The following is a 22122-nucleotide window of genomic DNA, read 5'->3' as shown; positions in this document are numbered from 1 at the left end:
TGTGGATGTTTAGGTGAATACAAAAAGATTAATTTGATAAATATTTTGAGATGAATACTATTCTTACCATTTTTTTCTACCAATGGATTTTGGACTTAAACTCTCCATCCTAGGTAGCTTTCTTTGATGATAGAGAAATATGTAAATATTAAAATAAGATTGATACGATACGACAAGAATCCAATCCAGAATTATATTATATAGGCTTCATCTTTTGCCCATTCCTTACATAGCAGTATAGCACTAACTCATAGCAGCGAAGATCTTCACACCATGACAGTGTTGCTTTTTGTCATTCTAGCTTTTCCTCTCTTGCTCTTGTTTCTTCATCGAAAACACAGAAAAAATGGAGGACTACTCCACCTTCCACCGGGTCCTCCTGGGCTTCCCGTCATTGGGAACCTGCACCAGATGGATAACTCAGCCCCTCATCGCTACTTATGGCAACTCTCTAAACAATACGGACCCCTCATGTCCTTGCGCCTCGGCTTCATCCCCACCATAGTGGTTTCTTCCGCCAGAATAGCAAAGGAGGTCATGAAAACACATGATCTTAAATTTGCTAGTAGGCCTTCCTTGATTGGCCCTCGAAGGCTATCTTACAACTGCCTAGATTTGGCCTTTTCACCATACAACGATTATTGGAGAGAAATGAGAAAGATTTGTGTTCTTCATCTCTTCACCTTGAAAAGGGTTCAATCCTATACTCCTATTCGGGAATATGAGGTTTCGCAAATGATTGAAAAAATCTCCAAGTTGGCATCTGCTTCCAAACTTATCAACTTGAGCGAGACAGTGATGTTTCTCACAATCACCATAATCTGTAGGGTTTCTTTCGGCAAGAGGTACGAGGATGAAGGATGTGAAACAAGTAGATTTCATGGACTTCTAAATGATGCTCAGGCTATGTTGGGAAGCTTCTTTTTCTCGGATCATTTTCCTTTGATGGGTTGGCTCGATAAACTCACCGGCCTGACTGCTCGGCTCGAGAAAACTCTCAGGGATATGGATTTGTTCTACCAGGAAATTATCGAAGATCATCTGAAACCAGACAGAAAAAAACAAGAACAAGAGGACATCACTGACGTCTTAATTGAACTGCAGAAGGACAACTCGTTTGCCATTGATATCACTTGGGATCACATTAAAGGAGTGCTCATGGTAATCAATCAATCTTTCACTAACTTGAATATTATTAATCTTTTTTAACTTGAATATTAATTTTCTTTGCAGAATATATTTGTAGGAGGAACAGATGCAGGCACAGCCACCGTGATTTGGGCGATGACAGCATTAATGAAGAATCCCAGAGTGATGAAGAAAGCCCAAGAAGAAGTGAGAAATACATTTGGAAAGAAGGGATTTATAGGGGAAGATGATGTTGAGAAGCTCCCTTATCTCAAGGCAGTAGTGAAGGAGACGATGAGGCTGCTTCCTGCAGCTCCATTGCTGCTTCCAAGAGAAACACTTCAGAAGTGCAGTATAGATGGGTATGAGATACCACCCAAAACCCTAGTATTTGTGAATGCGTGGGCCATTGGAAGAGATCCGGAGGCCTGGGAAAACCCAGAAGAGTTCATACCGGAGAGATTCTTGGGTTCTTCCGTGGACTTCAGAGGACAAAATTATAAGCTGATACCGTTCGGAGCAGGCCGAAGAGTTTGCCCAGCAATACATATCGGAGCTGTGACAGTGGAGCTCACACTAGCTAATCTTCTTTACTCATTTGACTGGGAAATGCCTGCTGGAATGAACAAGGAAGACATTGACTTTGATGTCATACCTGGTCTTACAATGCACAAGAAGAATGCTCTTTGCCTTATGGCTAAGAAATATAATTAATGGACATCTAGTGTATGTTCCTGTAAAAGTTATCTGAGAATAATGTACTCTTAATCCTACGATTTTCTTATTTGGATCCAATAATATGACCTAATATTTTATGGTATTGATGACGGTACTCAATTTTATATAATGTTAATTGCATCATTTTCATATTGAAATTCAGACGATGAAGGCTATCATAGTGACATCTCCTTGGTTATTAGACCATGGGCTTAGTCCATTTTTCCTCTACTTCTGTAATTTAATTCTTCAAATACTCGTTTAAATCTTATGTCCATCAATGGGAATTATTATCTTATACATTCATTTATTTATCTAGCCTACCCCTTCAAAAATCCCATGTTTTTAATTTAATTCTTCAAATACTTGTTTAAATCATATTTTCATAAATCGAATTATTATCCCATGTTTATTTAGTTATTTAAAATCTAATCCTTCAAAAATCCCCTGTCTTAATTTAGTTTATCAGTAATTCGTTTAAATCTTATTTTCATCAATTAGGATTATTATCTCGTATTCGTCTATTTATTTAAAACCTAGTTCTCCAAAAATCTCTTGTCTTAACTCAATTTCTCAATCCTAAAAATTCTACAGTTCGTCTAAATTTTATCCTCATCAATTAGAATCATTATTTCCACATCTATTCAAAGTCCAATCTTCCGAAAACCCCATGCCTTAATTAAAACTTCAATCCCAAAAATTCTACTATCCATCTTTATTCGTCTAAATATTATTTTCGTTAATTAGTATTATAATCTCATACTTACCTATTTATTCAAAGTCATATCCTTTAAAAATCCAACGCCCTAATTCAAATTTCCAATTAGAAAAATCCCACTATTTTATTCGTTTGAGCATTATTTTTGTTAATAAGTATCGTTATTCCATATTCGTTCATTTATTTATTTCAATCATTAAAATTCAACTCTTCAAAACCGGATTTCCAAATTTAACCTTCAGACTAAAAAAAATTCCACCATTCACTTTTATTCATTTAAATATCATCTTTGTTATCATTATTATAAATTCCATGTCTACTTGCTTCTTTCTTCTAAAAATTCCAATAATTAGAGTTAATTATTCAAAGGCCCGACTTTCAAAATTTAATTTTCAAAATCCCACTATTCACTATTCATCCGCCCAAATATCGTTTTGATTAATCCGTAACATTACTCCATACTTACCCATTTATTTCTCTTAAAAATTTCAATCATTAGAGTCTAATTCTTCAAAATTCTGATTCCTAAATTTAGCTATCTGAAATTCCAATTGTCCTATCTCCGAACTTAATTTCCAGTTTCCCATGCTCCAATTCCCGTATTTACCCCGCTACTTATTATTATCATTATCATTATCATATTGTTCATTATTTCTATAAATTCTGCCTTCGAATGATTTCTAAGATTTCCAATTTTTACACATCAACTTTCATAATTTCTACGCCTCAAAAAAAAAAAACTTATGATTCTGATCCCTTTCGAAATTTAACTCCCATAATCCCAATTTTCGTAACTTAATTTTTCTTAAAAATCCCGAACTTTCAAATAATTCTTCAAAATCCCAATTTTCTTTCAAATTTAATTTCTAAAAGTTCTCATTTCTTACATTTAATTCCTAAGAATCCAATTTTCAAATAATATCTAACATTCCGATTCTCAAATGAATTTAAAAAATCCAGCTTTCCTTCGAACAATTTTAATCCCTGCTTAGTGATGCATGTGGTATGTTTTGTGCTCTATATAGTGTACTAACCCTCTCTATTGATAGCGCATGACAGTTTGTTGCCCAGGTATGTACCCATTTTCCCTCTAATCGTTGTCTATGCATGTCTTGACTCTTATGTGTGCATGATCATTCAGGATATTCACTGATTTACTCGTAAATTGCCACGTCAGCTTCATTTTGTTAGTAGAGACCCGATTTTAGGGACTTAGAAGGGTGCTATGGTCTTTTATCGTACCTTCCCGATAAGTAACCTGACCCCCGAGCCCGATCCGATTTCTCGTAGATCACCTTTTCCAAAATAAGGAGTCGCACTTAGGGTTTTCTTTCTTATTTTGTTTACCCTTTTAAAAATAAAACAAAAATAAGTGGCGACTCCAAGTTATTTTCTTAAATCAATAAAAATCATTTTTCAAATTAAAATTGAGGTCGCCATCAAGTGGGAAATGCATAAGCCGAAATGCGGGGTCCACAGTATGCTTAACCAATGTATGTAAGGAATGTCATCTATCCTTGGTTAGGGGAAATAAACAAATAAGTTTTTCAGAATCACTTAAAATTCTTCACAAATGATAGTCTTGTACACCCTTCTACAGTTAGTATATTTGTCGTGTACACTTAGTGTAAATACCTTGTACAGTGACCCAAATTCCATATACCCCCTACTCAATGTGTAACCATAGGTAGGTTAACCACGTTTTCATTTGTTTGGTTCAAAAAATAGTGGAAGATGAAAAAACAAAATTTTCTCTCAAAGATCATTAGTAGGATAAGTACTTAAATTGTCATGTGTGAGTTAAATAAAATGCATAAGATGAGTGTGTGATAGAGAAATGTGTACCTTGAAAGTGTGCAATCCTTAGATGACAAGACAAAAAAAAAAAAAAAAAAAAGTTGTCCAAAATTGATTGAAATCTTTCACAAAGGATAGCTTTGTATACCCCTTGTATAGTTAGAACATTTGTTTTGTATAGTTAGAACATTTTTTTTATCCAATTGAACATTTACCTTGCACAGTTAATATAACACCCTTGTACAATGATATAAATTTCATCCATATGCATACATTATGTGTCCACATATGATGTATGAATCATGTTTCCATTGGTTTAATTTAGAAAATGATATAAAATGTAAAAACAAAATTTTCCCTCAAATATCATTATTAGGGTAAGTATTTGAATTGTCATATGTAAGTTAAATAAAGTACATGAAATGAAAGAATTTGTGGTAAGAGAGTGTATAATCCTTAGATGACAAGAAAAAAAAAGTTGTTCAAAATGTACAGTTTTGTACACCCCTTGTACAATTAGTGTAATAGCCTTGTATAATGGTATACATTTTATACTGTTAGAAAATTTAGGCTAATTCAACCTATGGTAATCACCCTAGAGGGGGGAGTAAATAGAGTGATGGTTTTTTTTTGCAAAATTTAAACTATGTGAATGTAAGAGACAAATATATGTAAGTATATAATAAAACAATATAAAGACAATTGCATATAAAGTAAAAGAGTAGGGAAGAGAGAATGCAAATACAAAATTTTATAGTGGTTCGACGCAACCCGACCTACATCCACTCTCCTCTAGTTTCAATCCTAAGCTTGAGGTTCTACTAATTCAAGGCTTCTAAACCAAACATTCAAGTAATAAAATTGAATTATGGTTCCAATCTACCATCTTGGACTTTTGGCTCTAAGCACCCTTTAAAATCCTTAAGAGATACCCCACACTTGAGAATCTTACTCTCAAATATATACAAATAATTAATCTCACAAAATCCTAGTACAAAATCTTTAAGCTCAAATGATACAAGAAAACTAGGATTGAAAGGTGCACTAATGATATGCAAGTTTTAGAATAATGGTGCACTCAAAACACTTTTCCATGGCTCAAATATATTCAAAAAAGGTTTGGGAAGGTTGAGCTCATAAATAATGAAGATTTGGAGTCTTTTCATAGAAGAAAAAAAAGTCAAACTAGCCGTTGAGGGTTCGACTAGTCGAGTTAAGCGTCGATCGGTTGACTAGCCGTTAACATTTAATGCTTAGCAGGTGACCGTTGGACCTCGACCGATTGTGGTGTGGGTTGACTGATTTCTCATTTGGTTGAACAACCATTCTGGAAGAGAGAGAAGATTTTTACACCCCTCGACCAGTTGAGTTGGCGGTCGATCGGTTACTGTTCACACCTTTGACCGATTGAATTGGGGGTCGACCTGCTCCTAGATCGGTTAAGTTGGGGGTCGACCGGTTCCTCATCTGGTTCAACCAGTTGAGTCGTTTTTGGCTCAACAACCAACTTTTTCAACTTAAAACCTTTTAAACAAGTTTGAAAAACATTTGACACAAGGTTTTAGTTGAAAACATGAAATCATCCAATTTAAAATATTTACAACAAAATAACTCTTGGATGACTTTGGTGCATAAGTAAAGAATGTAATGCATAAAAATTCTAGTGCACCAACAACCTTACAAAGAGATCTTTATGAAGCTTGGGTCTTGAAAAACACTTCTCTTTGAGGTGGTCTTTTTTTTCATGATTTCTCATTGGCTTAATTTGTCTTTGTAATTGCCACTTTGAAAATCGTCTTGCCTAATCACACTTAAAAATATAATCATTAGTTCTAAACCTTGTTTTGTTATCATTAAAACTGAGATTAACCAAACATTGGTTTCACACATTCATATGCATAAATTATATTCACATGAGTATGTAAATTATGTTCCCAATAGTTTGACTTTTAAAATAATCAAAACAAATAAAACGTTATTTTATTTTATTTTCAATGCAAAATTTAATTAAAAATAAAACAAGAAATTACTTAAAAACTATTATTTAAGACAAATTTATTTATTTATTTCCTTTTATATTTGGAAATAAAGAAAAAAGAATAAAAAATTTATTTAACCATAAGAAATATAAATATAAGATTGGTTAAAAACTACCAAATTTATTTATTTATTTCATTTTATTTTTGGAATTAAATAAAAAATAAAAAAAATTAATTTAACCGTAAAAATATTAATATAAGATATGTTAAAAAATACAAATAACCTCAAATTTATTTACTTATTTCATTTTATTTATTTAAATTAGAAAGTAATTTATTTTAATAGATGAAAATGTGCACAATTGATCTATTACTTTGTTAATTATGGATATATTAAAATTTTCTATTAGACAAAAAAAAAATAAAGAAAAAAAATTAAAAAAAGTAATAAATATATATAATTTAGTTATTTAATTATTTTTCATGTAAAAGATAGTCACACGAAAAACACATAATTGACCAAATTCCTTTGTTTAATTGTAAACATGCTATATATATATATATTATATTAAAATAACTAATGGAAAAATAAAAATGGATAATTAATTAATGAAATGTATTTATTTTTATTATTTTCATATAAAAAATAGTACTAAATAAGGTTTTTAATTTTTAATTTTAAAAATAGTTTTCATTTTTTAATTAAATGTTTTTTCAAAAAGAAAATATAAAAAATATAAATCATATTACCATTTTTTTAGAAAGTATTTTTTAAAATAGTTTTTGAACATAAATTTTCTTCATTTATAATTTAAAATAAAAAATAATGCTAATTTTTTCAATTATTTATAAAAAAAAGTTTTAAAAAATAATTAGAAATCCAAATAGTTAAAATAGAATTATTATGGTTGCATGAATAGTAATGCAATAAAGATAAAAAAAGTTTATTTGAATGGTCAATGAATATTTTGGTTCATCATTATTTTATAATCTTAAAATCAATTAGTGGTAATATATAAAAATTTAAAGGATATATTAGTATTTTCATATCTTATATCCCTTTTATGGATTAGGTAAGTTACATGTACTCTTCCAATTAAGGCCAATATATAATATATCTCCACGTACTGAGTTCTTGGAATATGTAATAATTAAAATTTAATAAGATTGGTACGATACGGCAAGAGCCCAGTCCAGAATTATATTATATAGGATTCGTCTTTTGCCCATTCCTTACATAGCAATATAGCACTAACTCATAGCAGTGAAGATCTTCACACCATGACAGTGTTGCTTTTTGTCATTCTAGCTTTTCCTCTCTTGCTCTTGTTTCTTCATCGAAAACACAGAAAAAATGGAGGACTACTCCACCTTCCACCGGGTCCTCCTGGGCTTCCCTTCATTGGGAACCTGCACCAGATGGATAACTCAGCCCGTCATCGCTACTTATGGCAACTCTCTAAACAATACGGATCCCTCATGTCCTTGCGCCTCGGCTTCATCCCCACCATAGTGGTTTCTTCCGCCAGAATAGCAAAGGAGGTCATGAAAACACATGATCTTGAATTTGCTAGTAGGCCTTCCTTGATTGGCCCTCAAAGGCTATCTTACAACTGCCTAGATTTGGCCTTTTCACCATACAATGATTATTGGAGAGAAATGAGAAAGATTTGTGTTCTTCATCTCTTCACCTTGAAAAGGGTTCAATCCTATACTCCTATTCGGGAATATGAGGTTTCCCAAATGATTGAAAAAATATCCAAGTTGGCATCTGCTTCCAAACTTATCAACTTGAGCGAGACACTGATGTTTCTCACAAGCACCATAATCTGTAGGGTTGCTTTCGGCAAGAGGTACGAGGATGAAGGATTTGAAAGAAGTAGATTTCATGGACTTCTAAATGATGCTCAGGCTATGTTGGGAAGCTTCTTTTTCTCGGATCATTTTCCTTTGATAGGTTGGCTCGATAAACTCACCGGCCTGACTGCTCGGCTCGAGAAAACTTTCAGGGATATGGATTTGTTCTACCAGGAAATTATCGAAGATCATCTGAAACCAGACAGAAAAAAACAAGAACAAGAGGACATCACCGACGTCTTGATTGGACTGCAGAAGGACAACTCGTTTGCCATTGATATCACTTGGGATCACATTAAAGGAGTGCTCATGGTAATCAATCAATCCTTCACTAACTTGAATATTATTAATCTTTTTTAACTTGAATATTAATTTTCTTTGCAGAATATATTTGTGGGAGGAACAGATACAGGCGCAGCCACCGTGATTTGGGCGATGACAGCATTAATGAAGAATCCCAGAGTGATGAAGAAAGCCCAAGAAGAAGTGAGAAATACATTTGGAAAGAAGGGATTTATAGGGGAAGATGATGTTGAGAAGCTTCCTTATCTCAAGGCAGTAGTGAAGGAGACGATGAGGCTGCTTCCTGCAGTTCCATTGCTAATTCCAAGAGAAACACTTCAGAAGTGCAGTATAGATGGGTATGAGATACCACCCAAAACCCTAGTATTTGTGAATGCGTGGGCCATTGGAAGAGATCCGGAGGCCTGGGAAAACCCAGAAGAGTTCATACCGGAGAGATTCTTGGGTTCTTCCGTGGACTTCAGAGGACAAAATTATAAGCTGATACCGTTCGGAGCAGGCCGAAGAGTTTGCCCAGGAATACATATCGGAGCTGTGACAGTGGAGCTCACACTAGCTAATCTTCTTTACTCATTTGACTGGGAAATGCCTGCTGGAATGAACAAGGAAGACATTGACTTTGATGTCATACCTGGTCTTACAATGCACAAGAAGAATGCTCTTTGCCTTATGGCTAAGAAATATAATTAATGGACATCTAGTGTATGTTCCTGTAAAAGTTATCTGAGAATAATGTACTCTTAATCCTACGATTTTCTTATTTGGATCCAATAATATGACCTAATATTTTATGGTATTGATGACGGTACTCAATTTTATATAATGTTAATTGCACCATTTTCATATTGAAATTCAGACGATGAAGGTCCTTGGTTATTAGACCATGGGCTCAGTCCATTTTTCCTCTACTTCCAAGATAAGTTGAAAATGCTTAAGAACAAAGTGGCAGAAAATATCAAACCTCAAAAGAAAGATTCAGACTCAAATTATTTACATTTTTCATTCCTAGTTTGTGGTCCAGCAGGATCGATCATTTAAAACAAAAGGAAATATATCATCCATGCCATTCTTGGAAGCATCTCCGTATATTTGTTTTCATCTTCTTATCTTATTCGATGAAAAGTCGTCCATGCCTTTTCTCTTTTTCCTTATCCTACACGTCAATCATTTTAATATTATTATAATTTGATTCAAGGTTTCTATAACAATCAATTCAAACAAAAATTAAGCGGGTGTTTGTAAAAAAAAATTAAGGGAGTGTTGGGTAAAATTTAAGTAAATATTTAAGTTGACATTAAGTTAAATTATTATTAAATTGTTGATTTAAAATTTATTATTTAATTATTATTTTAAGTATATTAAGATTGTTTGATAAAATTAACTTATAATCAATTATAAAAATATTGGTAATTATGAATATATCAGTACTTCAATTTTAGGAATATATTGGAGAAATATCAACTGATATTTTGACATGAAATATCAACTGATATTTTGACATGAAATATCAACTGATATTTTGACATAAAATATCCATAAACAAAAAATTAATCAAAACTCATAGAAATATAAGAAAAAAACTTTTAAAAATTAAATTAGAAGTATAATAGATATTTTAAATTAAATTAAAAGTATAATAAACACTTTAAAATTGTTTTGTTGAAGGAATTAATGCATGCATAATATAATTTATAATATTTAATAATAATATTAATAACTTAAAAACATATTTTATATACATCTATCTAATTTGGATATATTCATGAATGATATAAAAAGAATGATAATATATGTATAATTATTTTGTATTAAAATATTGATAATTTTATTTATTAATTTATATTTATTTGGTATTTAGTTATTATACAAAAGATATAATAATTAAAATTAATTTATTTATAACAATTTGATTCTAATTAATTTATGATATTTATATACACAAAAAAAAACATGTATTAATTTATAAACCTATAATTTTTAATATATATATAAGTATTAAGAAATTTATCTTTGGAATACCTTATATAATAATTTTAATGTTATATAATAAATATATATCAATAAAATAATAAATATATAAATTTACTGGAAGGCATGGCCTTCTGTGGACCCCGCATTTTGGCTCATGCGTTTTCCACTCTATGGCGAGCTCGATTTTTATTTATTGGAAAATGACTTGGAGTCGCCACTTATTTTTGTTTTATTTTTAAAAGGTAAACAAAATAAGAAAAAAAACCCTAAGTGTGATTCCTTATTTTGGAAAAGGTGGTCTGTGAAAAATCGGATCGGGTTCGGGGGTCAGGTTACTTATCGAGAAGGTACGGTAAAGACCGTAGTACCCCTCTAAGTCCTTAAAATCGGGTCTCTACTAATAAAATGAAGTTGACATGACAATCAATAAGAAAATCAATGAATACCTAGAGCGAATCATGCACATATGAGAGTCGGAAAATGCATATAGACTAACCAGAGTGAGAATGAGTGCGTACTTAGGCAATGAACCATCATGCGCTATCAAGAGAGGGGGTTAGTGCACAATTAAAGAATAATCTCATGCATGTCATAGAGCAAAACAAATCAATCATGTGTGGTAATCAAATCAATCAATCAATCAATTAGTCAGTCAATCACATATGTCGGGCCCCTACCAAAGCCCGTTTATTGTTACATGAACTAATTCCATAAATTCCATCACTTGGAATTACGGAATTTAGTTCACAAGTATTTTTAAAACGTTTTTTTTTAAAAAACAAAGAAAATTTGAAAGTAGCTTGTCAGAAAGAAAATGGCGGCAAAATTTTATTGAAAACGAGATTTTGGAACCTAAAAACCCTAAGGATGAAAAATGAGAGTTGTAATTATTTGAAAAAAAAAAGGTTATTTACAAAATGGAGTTCAGAAAAATTATTTTCAAAATTAATGGACGAGGAAGTGGAAGAAAGTCACGTGGCCAAAAGGTGCCCATACTAAGGTGGCCATGCAGTGGGAATGGGTGCTTGAATAGTCATATGTTGTGAGGACCCTGCTCACCCTTCACTGCCTGCAGCTATCAAGGAGCCGTTGGGGGACGCCAATTCTCCATGTGATGATGAATTAGCAATCAGCACTGCTTGCTCGGCTGGAATAGGACGAGTGACATTAGCATCTTCAAGGCTGCCCTCAATGCAAAATGAAACACCAAGCCCATCAACTCTCGAATCAGTCACATGATAAGCACCACAGTCAACTGTACCCTGCTTCATAGCATATTCCTAATTCTCTGTTACCAATACACCATACTTCAAATTTTATCTCATCATCAGCCATCAGTAGAAGGACATCATCATCTTCAGTTAGCATGTGCTCAAACTATCCTTGTGCTGAGGATTTAAGATCATTCATATGTGGAGGAGGTATGCGGCAGTGTCTGGGTACATATACGACAGTCAACACGCATCAAATGGAAGATGTCAATGACTTCGTCAGGCCTTTTTGCTTTCCCCAGAAATATTGACTCTTTGATTGAGCTCGAGCCTCCACCTAGTGCGCTGAAGGCATAAGGTAAGCTGACGAACCTCTAACTGCAGCCACAATGACAAGACTCCATGCATGAATTTGTTCATTCAAAGAGATGCTAGGGTTGCACCATATATCCTTCAATGGGAACTTGAGAGCAGCAGCCCAACTCCAAGAAACCGCATAAAATGGCATTTTGTACACTAGCCTCCAATAAATGCCAATCAGAGGGTTTGAACCAGGTCAAGAACTACTGCCATCACCTGCAAAGGCCAGTGTACACACGAGAGCAGGATGGTCGCTGCTCCATTTCTCACTTGAGAGCCCTCCTATTTTCCTTAAAACATCAACAGGTAAGGTTTCAAGAACTCTCACAAGAACAAATTCCTCAATATGCCATATATAGTCAACAGTTCCCATAGACTTGGAGTGGTATGATGTTGCTAAGGTTCCCCATAATTATTCTCTTGTTCTACAGCTTCTAGGAACGCCATAGTATGCACTCCAAAGCTTTAAACAGTGTTGAAGACGAGTAACTCCATCATTGCCAGTGGAAAATCTTAATTCTTCATTGCTCCATCTAAGCACCAAGGGCCTTGATCTGGATGTATCTTCATTCTGATCCTCATATGTCAGCATATATTCAGAACCATGAGGAATATCCATTAAGTGACTCTCAGTCAGCCCCTCGCGCCCTAGAAACCTATGAGAACTACACTGCCCAGTTGTGAAGCAGCTAAACATTTTCTCTAGAGCTTCATCTTCTATTTGGATTGAAAGCTTGTCACCTATGACGGAGGAAAATTTCCTGGCAATGCAGCTTCTGACTTGGTGTCGAATCAGGTTAAAGTCCACAGGCTTGAAGGTAATGACATTGTCTACTGAATTGAACAACTCCCTCGATGCTGAAGTTGTAAACATACACCTGTTTTCGGGACTATGCTCGGCTTCGTGGTCAATGGGGAAGTCGCCTAAATTGTGAGATCCATCAGCCCTATCATCTTCAGTGCTAGCTGCCTGATTAAGGTCAAATGACGGTGCAGAACTGTCTTTCTTCCTTGGCTGGGTGGAAATAGGGTTAACTGCATTTTATTAGGGGCTTATGTTGTTCAGAGCGGCATTCTGAATTGCAGCAGTGACTTCTTGGAGATCTACATCAATTCCGACTGCTGAGGCAGCGCCAAACTTAAGTGCTGCGATTGCAAGAATTCCAGAACCAATTCCAAAGGCTGATCCCAAAACCCAATCGAAGTTGCCAATGCCATTCTCCAGCTAAACTTCAACTCCAGCCAAACTTCTTTGCTGCTGGATGACACCGATGGGAAAGGAGTACATTTCTGACTAGTCATTCAGGAGATTTTCATCTTATGAAGCAAACAGGAAAGACTGTGAAGGTGGCTTATATCCAAGGTTGCTACTGAGGGAAATTCTGAGCCAGCTTCTCATCTTAATGGATATAAGGAACTGAGCTGGGAGACCTTGCTTATAGTTCAGGTGGTGACTTCAGTCCAACAGTGAGAGCGCATTTTGCTTGGTGAATGGTGCACATGCAACAGATAACCCAGTATTGGGAGAAGATATACTAGGTATATCAGAAGCCATCAAAGCTTTAACATGGGAATCAGGACTGCCACCAAGATCTGTTAAACACTGAGCCAACCCATCCTTTATGGTCACCAAGCCAATTTGACTAAATGGATCCTGGTCAAAGAACTCTCTATTTCAATCTGTTGCTGTTCTTTCAGGGACTGTGATACCCAACAATCAACGTTCTGACCTCGCGGACTATAAGTCTATGAATATCCTCTGTAGATCATGAAGTCAGTTCTTGGCTTTGCCCTTGGACAGCTTATTGAGGACCTTCTTGCATTTCAAATCATAACCTCCAGGCTTTGGAGGATGAGTAACCATGATTTGCGTCAAACAGATAGCCTATTTTCCATGAACAACAATGGAGCTCCCTAAGCTCTTTATCACCTTTTTCATTATCCAAGCTTTATGCATCTCCCCGAGATCATTGCAAGCAGCTGTCCAGAACTCTAAACTCTTTCGAGAATACATTGGAGCACAATTTAACAATGTCAAATTTAGTGATGTCCCCATCAACACAGATGTTGAATTCCACTTCATTCTTCCCATGCAATTCATTGAACCTCTCATTCACTTCCTTGTATGAACTACAGACTGCTTCATGGTCTGCAAAGCAACTTCAAGTTTCTCCTGCAGATCCTCAATCACTTTGGTAGCAGCCTTAATGGAACTAGCAACAATATCACAAATACCGAAGCCATCATGAGGGCCAGATGAGATGGCAGAGAATCGATTAGCGTCAAGTCTTCCGACGACACGCGTCGACTGGAGAAACGGCGATCAGAGTCGATAGTTGAGGGCACGACGTAGTCAGAGTGGAAGCGTTTCGCCACCGGCGGCATTCGAGGACAGCTTTGCTTGCTTTATTTCTAGGAGACAAATTAAGTGTGTCTCTTAAACTGTTAGTGGTTGCACCGGTTTGTGAGTGGGAGGATTGAGTCTCGTTGGAACTTGGCTGGAGGGGATATGACTTGCTGGAGCTTGGTTCTGCCAAGTTAAGTTTCTTACAAGACTGGGGCTTGGTATTGGCTTGGGCTTGGCTGTGGCATGATTGCAAGCTGTTAGAAGTCCAATAAATGTAACCGAATCTGGCTTTATCCCAATTGCATTCATCTATTCAAAAAGTTCTACAACTCTCTCCCCAAGCCCATGACTTCCAAATCCAGCAATTATGGTGTTCCATGAGACAAGATTGTGATGGACCATTTTGTTGAATATATCATATGCATAGCCAATACAACCACATTTAGCATACATGTTCACAAGTGCGTTGTCAACTACCAGATCCTGATACAGCCTCGTTCTTATTAGATGAGCATGTATCTGCTTACCATGGCTCATTGAAGCAAGCCCTGCACAGGCAGCAAGGGCACTGGTAAAAGTGAAGTCATCAGACCTTACATTAGTTTCTTCTGTCATGTGCTTGAAAACTCTCAAGCCCTTTGCATGATCATCACAATGAGAACAAGCAGCAATAAGGGTGTTCCATGAAATCACACCTTTCTCTTCAATCAATTTAAAGGCCTTCTCTGCTTCTCAAATGCCCAGCTTGTTCTTCACAGTCCACTCTCTCAAGTAGTCTTGCTTTTCAAGCTCTCCATATCTCTCTATAACCTCAGCTTCCTCTCTCACTGAATACGCTCTCCTGACGACAGCTCTCATACAGCAACATACAACCCATTCACCACTGAAGATATATCCTCTGTAACTCTTTGCTCCCACGGGCAGAAATGGGAATAATGATGCACTCCACGAACAGGTACCAGAAACAGGGGAAAATGAAAACAGAGTGCAAGCAATAGGAACGAAATGAATTCATACAAGCCTCATTTCATATATTAATTAATGAGCTCATATGAGGGTGGATGAAATCAAATGAGTACTAAATAAAAATCAAAACAAGGTTACAGATGTCTCATGGGGAAACTGAAATAGAGCCAAACGGGTCCTCAACAAAAATCATTAAAGAAAGAGATATGAGCATGCTTACTCCCAACCAACAAAAATCATCCAAGAATCAACAAAAACAAGAGAAGAAAAACTTACCAGTTGAAGCGAATGAGAAATCCACAATAAACATACCTGAAAATAATCCTCTCCAGCTAGGTTGGCCAGAAATCAACAAGCCATCTTTCTTCTTCAACTGACCTCCCTCTCAAGCTAAACGGATACTCTCCCTGAAGCTCCAGGACCTCCCAAAAACTGAATCCCCTTGCAAAATCCCTCCCGCCAGCATAACCCCCCCCCCCCCCCCCATACGCTCCTCCTTTTCTCTAGCTGCCAGCTCCCAAAAATATCTCACTGCCCCAAAAGCACTACCCCCGCCAACCTGCAGCTGGCCTGCCACTTCTCAACAGAAACGAAAACTCCTCTGCATATTCTCCCACAGGCGTCGCCTCTTGATAGCTCCTATCAAAGCACTAGTGTGATTCACACATGGCCCTAGAATAGTCCTCCACCTGGCAAGAAGTGTGACCTGCAGAAAATAAAAAAGCGAGCCCCATATGGGGGTCTACACCTTCCCTTTCAAATGTAAATTTAATTTAATTTAAACTTAATTTTCCTTAAAATTGAAATGCAGCTTGTGACGCATTAAAGTGCTGATGGGAGACTTGACCTGGGCGCTTGTTAAACTTTAATTTTCCTCAAAATGCAGCTTGAGATGCATTGAAGTGCTGGTGGGAGACTGTGACCTGGGGCCCACAAGGTCTGGTGACGCGTGGACGTGAAGTGCTGGCTTGATGGCAGATTCTCTCCTGGGGCCCACAAGGCTGACAGCGTGAACTTGCGACGGCAGGAGACTGACCTGGGCCCCACAAACCAATGTTGGGAAAAATCGACCATTTATCGCCTATATTTCGACGAAAACACGCCGCCTGGCCCGATAAAATGAAAAAATCGATTATTTATCTCCATATATACCGAGGAGATTTTTTATGACATTTACCGATTTTTCTGCTTCCCATATATCACCTTAAAATATCATATGATACACACGATATATCAGCGATTTCTTGTAACATGAGATAAAATAAAAATATAAACTTAATAATGAATTAATTATTTATTATTTTTTATTTAAAATTATTTTTTATTTTAAGTTATATAATTAAATATATTTAATAACTTAAATTAAATTATTAAATTACTTTAATTTATTAAATTGATTTACTCTATTAAATTTTATTCCATGTCACACTATAGAAGGATATATAAATTAAAGAAATTCAAAAGAGTTCTTTGTCAAAAATTCATTTATTCAGCCACCCATCTCCATGGAATGGATCCCAATAAGATTTGAATGTATATTTGGATTTAGAGGGCCCATATAATATAGACACCTTCCTCCTGCTTTTTGTTTGAGGTTTCAGGTGTATTTACCTCAAAAAAACCAAGAGTTAATGTTCCATTAATCCTAATATTGAGCTTCCTTAGGAGGCCCATAACGTATTTTCCATTTTTTTATTTGCTTTCATAGGCCCACATCTGGACCTAAATACTTAAAACAGTGGTGTAGCACAAGTTATCGGTTGCACAGCCCATTTAAGCAGAAGAATAGCTATAGATTATAATAATATTGTGGGTGTAAGTAATATTCTCCCATGGATTATGATGGTCTACGATGGTCTACGATTTACAGGGAAATCATAGTTAGAGACTTTTTTTAGCACACCTATAAGCAGCTTCTCAGACCATGATGATGTTAGTTCTTATCTCTTGTAGTATGTGGTTCATATATGAGCGAAAAGACATATGAAGAAAATGGGCAAAATATTGGAGTGAAGCGGAGTGGAACGAGAGTGTAGCGACGACATTTACTATTCAGACTTGAACTTATTTTGTTGTGGGGCAAACGATAGGTTGGGGGTGCCCTCGTTATGATTCATGGATATTTTTGAAATTTTTTTTTAAGGGTTAGTATAAATACCCTTTTATGTAAATCTAATTTTAACATAGTAAATATAATTTTTCCCTGTGGACATAAGCAATTAAACAAACCACGTTTCTTTCTCTTTTTTTTCTATTTTTCGCCATTAATCGCTTGCACGGATTCCAACATTATCCTTTTGGCTCTTCCTCTCATCCTCTTGGAAATAAGAGAGACAATGGAGGAATGCTTCTTCCGGCCACCAGGTCCTCCAGGCCTTCCCTTCATTGGGAACTTGCTCCACCTTGATAAATCAGCTCCTCATCGCTACCTTTGGCAGCTTTCTGAGAAATACGGCGCCCTCATGTTCTTGCGCCTCGGTTTCGTGCCGACCCTAGTGGTTTCTTCTGCAAGAATGGCAGAAGAGGTCATGAAAACCCATGATCTAGAATTTTCTAGTAGGCCTTCCCTGCTTGGCCAGCAAAAGTTATCCTAAAATGGCCTAGATTTGGCTTTTGCTCCATATACTAACTACTGGAGGGAGATGAAAAAGATTTGTACTCTTCATCTCTTCAACTCTAAAAGGGCGCAATCCTTTCGTTCTATTCGGGAGGATGAGGTTTCTAGAATGATTGAGAAAATTTCCAAGTTCGCTTCTGCTTCCAAACTCGTCAATTTGAGCGAGACACTGCATTTTCTCACAAGCACCATCATCTGTAGGATTGCTTTCAGTAAAAGGTACGAGGATGAAGGATGGGAAAGAAGTAGATTTCATACACTCCTATCCGAAGCTCAAGCCATTATGGGAGCTTCTTTTTTTAAGGATTATTTTCCCTTTATGGGCTGGGTAGACAAACTCACTGGCCTAACTGCACGGCTCCAGAAAATTTTGAGGGAATTGGACTTGTTCTACCAAGAAATCATCGACCACCTGAATCCAGAGAGAACAAAATATGAGCAAGAAGACATCGCTGACATTTTAATTGGTCGGCAGAATTAATGACAGTTCATTTGCAATTGATATCACTCAAGATCACATTAAGGCAGTGGTCATGGTAGTCAGTTTTTCAAGTTAATTATTTTTAATCTGAAGAAGATACACATGAATTATATTTCCACATATATATACTAATTTTCTTAGCAGAATATATTTGTAGGAGGAACTGATACAATTGCAGCCATCTTGGTCTGGGCAATGACAGCTCTAATGAAGGATCCAATAGTGATGAAGAAAGCCCAAGAAGAAATCAGAAATATAGGAGGAAAGAAGGGCTTTAGAGATGAAGATGATATTGAGAAGCTTCCTTATCTCAAGGCATTAACCAAGGAGACAATGAAATTGCATCCACCCATTCCATTGATACCGCGAGCAACACCTGAAAATTGCAGTGTCAATGGGTGTGAGGTACCACCAAAAACCCTAGTGTTTGTGAATGCATGGGCAATTGGAAGGGATCCTGAATCCAGGGAAAACCCCCACGAGTTCAACCCTGAGCGATTTTTGGGTACTTTTATCGACTTCAAAGGACAACATTATGGGCTAATGGCCTTTAGGGCTGGCCGACGAGGTTGTCCTGGAATATATCTTAGAACTGTGATTATTCAGCTTGCCCTAGGTAATCTTCTTTATTCATTTGACTGGGAAATGCCTAATGGTATGACCAAAGAAGACATAGACACCGACGTGAAACATGGTGTCACAATGCTGTTAAATTTCATCAACTTTCTATCAAAAATTTGTATATGGAATCAATTTAATAATTTATGCTATGTCATTTTTCCATTTTCCATAATAATTTTGTTTTTTCTCGTTGCTTCAATAATTAACAGGGACACTTCACGGGACAACTTGGCCAACTTGCTGGAAACATCCTTGGAGGTTTCCGCCAGTTGCGGTTTAGTGGTGTATCAATTACCATGTGGAAGCTCAAACGATGGAAGTTACGTGTCCACGAGACACAGAAAAATATATGAATTGCTTCAATAATTAATGGGGACCCTTCACGGGACAACTTGGCCAACTTGCTGGAAACATCCTTGGAGGTTTCCACCAGTTGCGGTTTAGTGGGGTATCAATTACCATGTGGAAGCTCAAACGATGGAAGTTACCTGTCCACGAGACACAGAAAAATATATGAAAAATACATCCATGCGATCCCCCTGCAGCAAAACCTTTCTGATCCTAGTTGTTGTTCTCATAGTTATCTACTAGGAAACGATGACTCTTAAGACATGGTTCAAAGTCACAATATCAGTTATTGATTCGGACGATCTTAAGGCACATAAGTCTCGGTGTATGGGTTTGGTATCAACGATACACAAATTATGATAATTAGAAAGTTTTAAAAATTATAAAAAAATTACGTAAATTATTAGAAAATAGGTACAAATAAATAAGGTAGAAAAAAATAATAAAATAAAATTGTCTCATAACTAACATCATTTAAATAATTATAAAAGCATTCATTGATTTCCTAATATAATTAAAATTTACAATATTATAAGATAAAAAATTTATATGATATAATAAATTAAAAATAATTCAAGTATAAATATAATCTTTATAACATACAAAAATAATTATTGATTCCCTAATATAAACCTATTATTAAAATGTTGTTTTTATAATTATGATTTTTTTTTAAATATATATTTTAAATAATTATTGATTTTCTACTTTAATTAATTTGGAATGTTATAAGACAAAAAAAAAATAGATTATATAATAAATTAAAAATATTCAAATGTGTTATTCTCATTAAATTTCATGGTGCATATAAATCATAACATTCCACTTTTACTATACTCCCCCAAAAATGGTTTTCACTATCCCCATGTCCACCGGACTGCAAGTTTGCAAACCCACCGTAGAAGCTCTCCTTGAATGGTCGTCATCACCGAAAAAGGTATCCAATGCTTAGTCCACTGAAATCGACGCTGAGGAGTCACCATCCATCAGCCCCAAAGCTCCTGTGCTTCGTCAATTGTGATGAGGTAAGTGAGCCCTCATCTGTCTGATCTCTTCTCTTTTAGACTTAAAAGGAAGTCACCATTCGATTAAATTTTAATGTTTCTTCTTCCTCTGATATTTTTAAAAAAATTTATGATCTTTATGTTCTGATTTGAAAGGGAAAAAAAATCACTAATTTGAATCATAAAAACTTTTGTAATTTAATCGATTCAACCGAGTTAACTCGAAATTTGAGACAAGCCAACTGAGTCCTACCAATTTAGTGCTGAGTTAGTGCATAGGATTGCACTTGATATCGGACTCGTTGCGGTAAGTGTCGAGGTGGATACGACTCGGCCGATACTTTGGGCTCTGCTCTAAGATGACTGTCTCATAATAATTGAGAAGAACACACCAAATTGGATATTTTACTTTCCGGTCTTGGTCAGTTGTGTAGGGACCCCTCCCTCCAAGAAACACGTGGCACGCATCTTGCAGTGATACGTGGCACGCATCTTACAGTGACACATGGCACGCATTGTCATCCGGGTCATCCTCATCTGGATCTTTCTATAAAGCACACATGGCGCACTTTTTATCCGGACTACCTTAAAGAAGAACAAACGACGCTTACAAAGCATAGACATCCGGACGACTTCCATTAATGCGCCCGCTCCACAATACATCCGGATAACCAACATGGCTATCCGGATATGATCGTCCGGATCATTGACTAAAGTAAAGCGAGTCTTACACGCTATCACAACAACCAACCATGGCCCACGTCCCATCACCTGCAGAGTGAAAGGACGGATTGAGGTGACAACAAGTCACTTCCCACGATCATTCTACATGATCACTTCTCATGATCTCTGACATCCGCCCGTAGGGTGGTGATGACCCTGTTGCCATCTAAATATCATCATGACAACATAAAATATCTCCCCACCATTAATGAGAGGAACAGTACTCCTGGCACTATATATAAACCTTCACACGAAGAGGAAGGTAATCTCCTGATACCTAGTAAAAGGCCAACTGATTTATATCTCCCTCTCTAACCATGGCTAACAAAACCATCGGAGGGTGGGTCCGGACACCCTGTCCGGATGTCTTTTACAGGTATAACGACTGAATCAAGAACCTTTGTGGGTTGAGATTGCGTGTCCATCCATTTGGCAACTACGTGGAACACCAGGAGCACGAGGTATCAACAAGTTGTAGAAAATTAAGGCGTCGAAATTTTGAAAAGGGAAAAGTATGACTCGATATTTTATCCAGATATTTGCTTGAGTTACTTTGTAATTTTCTTGTCTCACTTGGTCAATCAACATCGCTGTAGAGTTTGTTTCGTCCTTCTCAGTCTGGCACATATTTCACGGGTCTTGGCACATATTTCACGGGTGGTAGGTATTCACAAAAAACCACCTCTGTCTAGCTCCTGTTTCTATTGTCACGTCCGGAAGATGATCACTTTGATATCTTCAACTCTTCTCTGTTTGTTTAGGATTCACCCACAGCGCAAAATCATCGTACGTTGTTCTTCCTATAACACAAGATGGTTCATTAAGCAGCCTGTATGCATCTGATCAAATTAACCTTTGGAACAATAGACCGAGCCCAATTGCATCTATAGTTGTAAGAATGAGCAGGCCAGCCCAAACCCAATGTTCCTTTGCAATTGTAACAGACCCAACAATGTCAATGTGCATGATTCTGG

The 22122-nt window shown here is 36.1% G+C and overlaps 2 protein-coding genes and 1 pseudogene across 2 annotated transcripts; all 3 read left to right on the top strand.

Moving 5' to 3' along the window:
• Positions 1-270: 270 nt before the first annotated feature.
• On the top strand, positions 271-1942 carry LOC100250484 (6,7,8-trihydroxycoumarin synthase). Its single transcript, XM_002280423.4, has 2 exons — positions 271-1161; positions 1234-1942. The coding sequence occupies exons 1-2, from the start codon at positions 274-276 to the stop codon at positions 1840-1842; spliced, it is 1497 nt and encodes a 498-aa protein (XP_002280459.1). The 5' UTR covers positions 271-273; the 3' UTR covers positions 1843-1942.
• Positions 1943-7570: 5628 nt separating this feature from the next.
• On the top strand, positions 7571-9287 carry LOC100245351 (cytochrome P450 83B1-like). The gene is made up of 2 exons (XM_002280436.4): positions 7571-8508; positions 8581-9287. The coding sequence occupies exons 1-2, from the start codon at positions 7621-7623 to the stop codon at positions 9187-9189; spliced, it is 1497 nt and encodes a 498-aa protein (XP_002280472.1). The 5' UTR covers positions 7571-7620; the 3' UTR covers positions 9190-9287.
• An 8327-nt stretch (positions 9288-17614) lies between these two features.
• Positions 17615-19439, top strand: LOC100252251 (6,7,8-trihydroxycoumarin synthase-like; annotated as a pseudogene).
• The last annotated feature ends 2683 nt before the right edge of the window (positions 19440-22122 follow it).

The sequence above is a fragment of the Vitis vinifera genome, chromosome 18, assembly GCF_030704535.1.
Source record: "Vitis vinifera cultivar Pinot Noir 40024 chromosome 18, ASM3070453v1".
In the NCBI taxonomy this organism is placed as follows: Eukaryota; Viridiplantae; Streptophyta; class Magnoliopsida; order Vitales; family Vitaceae; genus Vitis; species Vitis vinifera.
This window is presented reverse-complemented; position numbering and strand designations above follow the sequence as displayed.

Bases quoted from the DNA above. Each gene is read 5' to 3' on its own strand.
- LOC100250484 (XM_002280423.4), top strand. From the start codon at position 274: ATGACAGTGTTGCTTTTTGTCATTCTAGCTTTTCCTCTCTTGCTCTTG. The intron at 1,162-1,233 runs GTAATCAATCAA...TTTTCTTTGCAG, and splicing joins ACATTAAAGGAGTGCTCATG to AATATATTTGTAGGAGGAAC.
- LOC100245351 (XM_002280436.4), top strand. From the start codon at position 7,621: ATGACAGTGTTGCTTTTTGTCATTCTAGCTTTTCCTCTCTTGCTCTTG. The intron at 8,509-8,580 runs GTAATCAATCAA...TTTTCTTTGCAG, and splicing joins ACATTAAAGGAGTGCTCATG to AATATATTTGTGGGAGGAAC.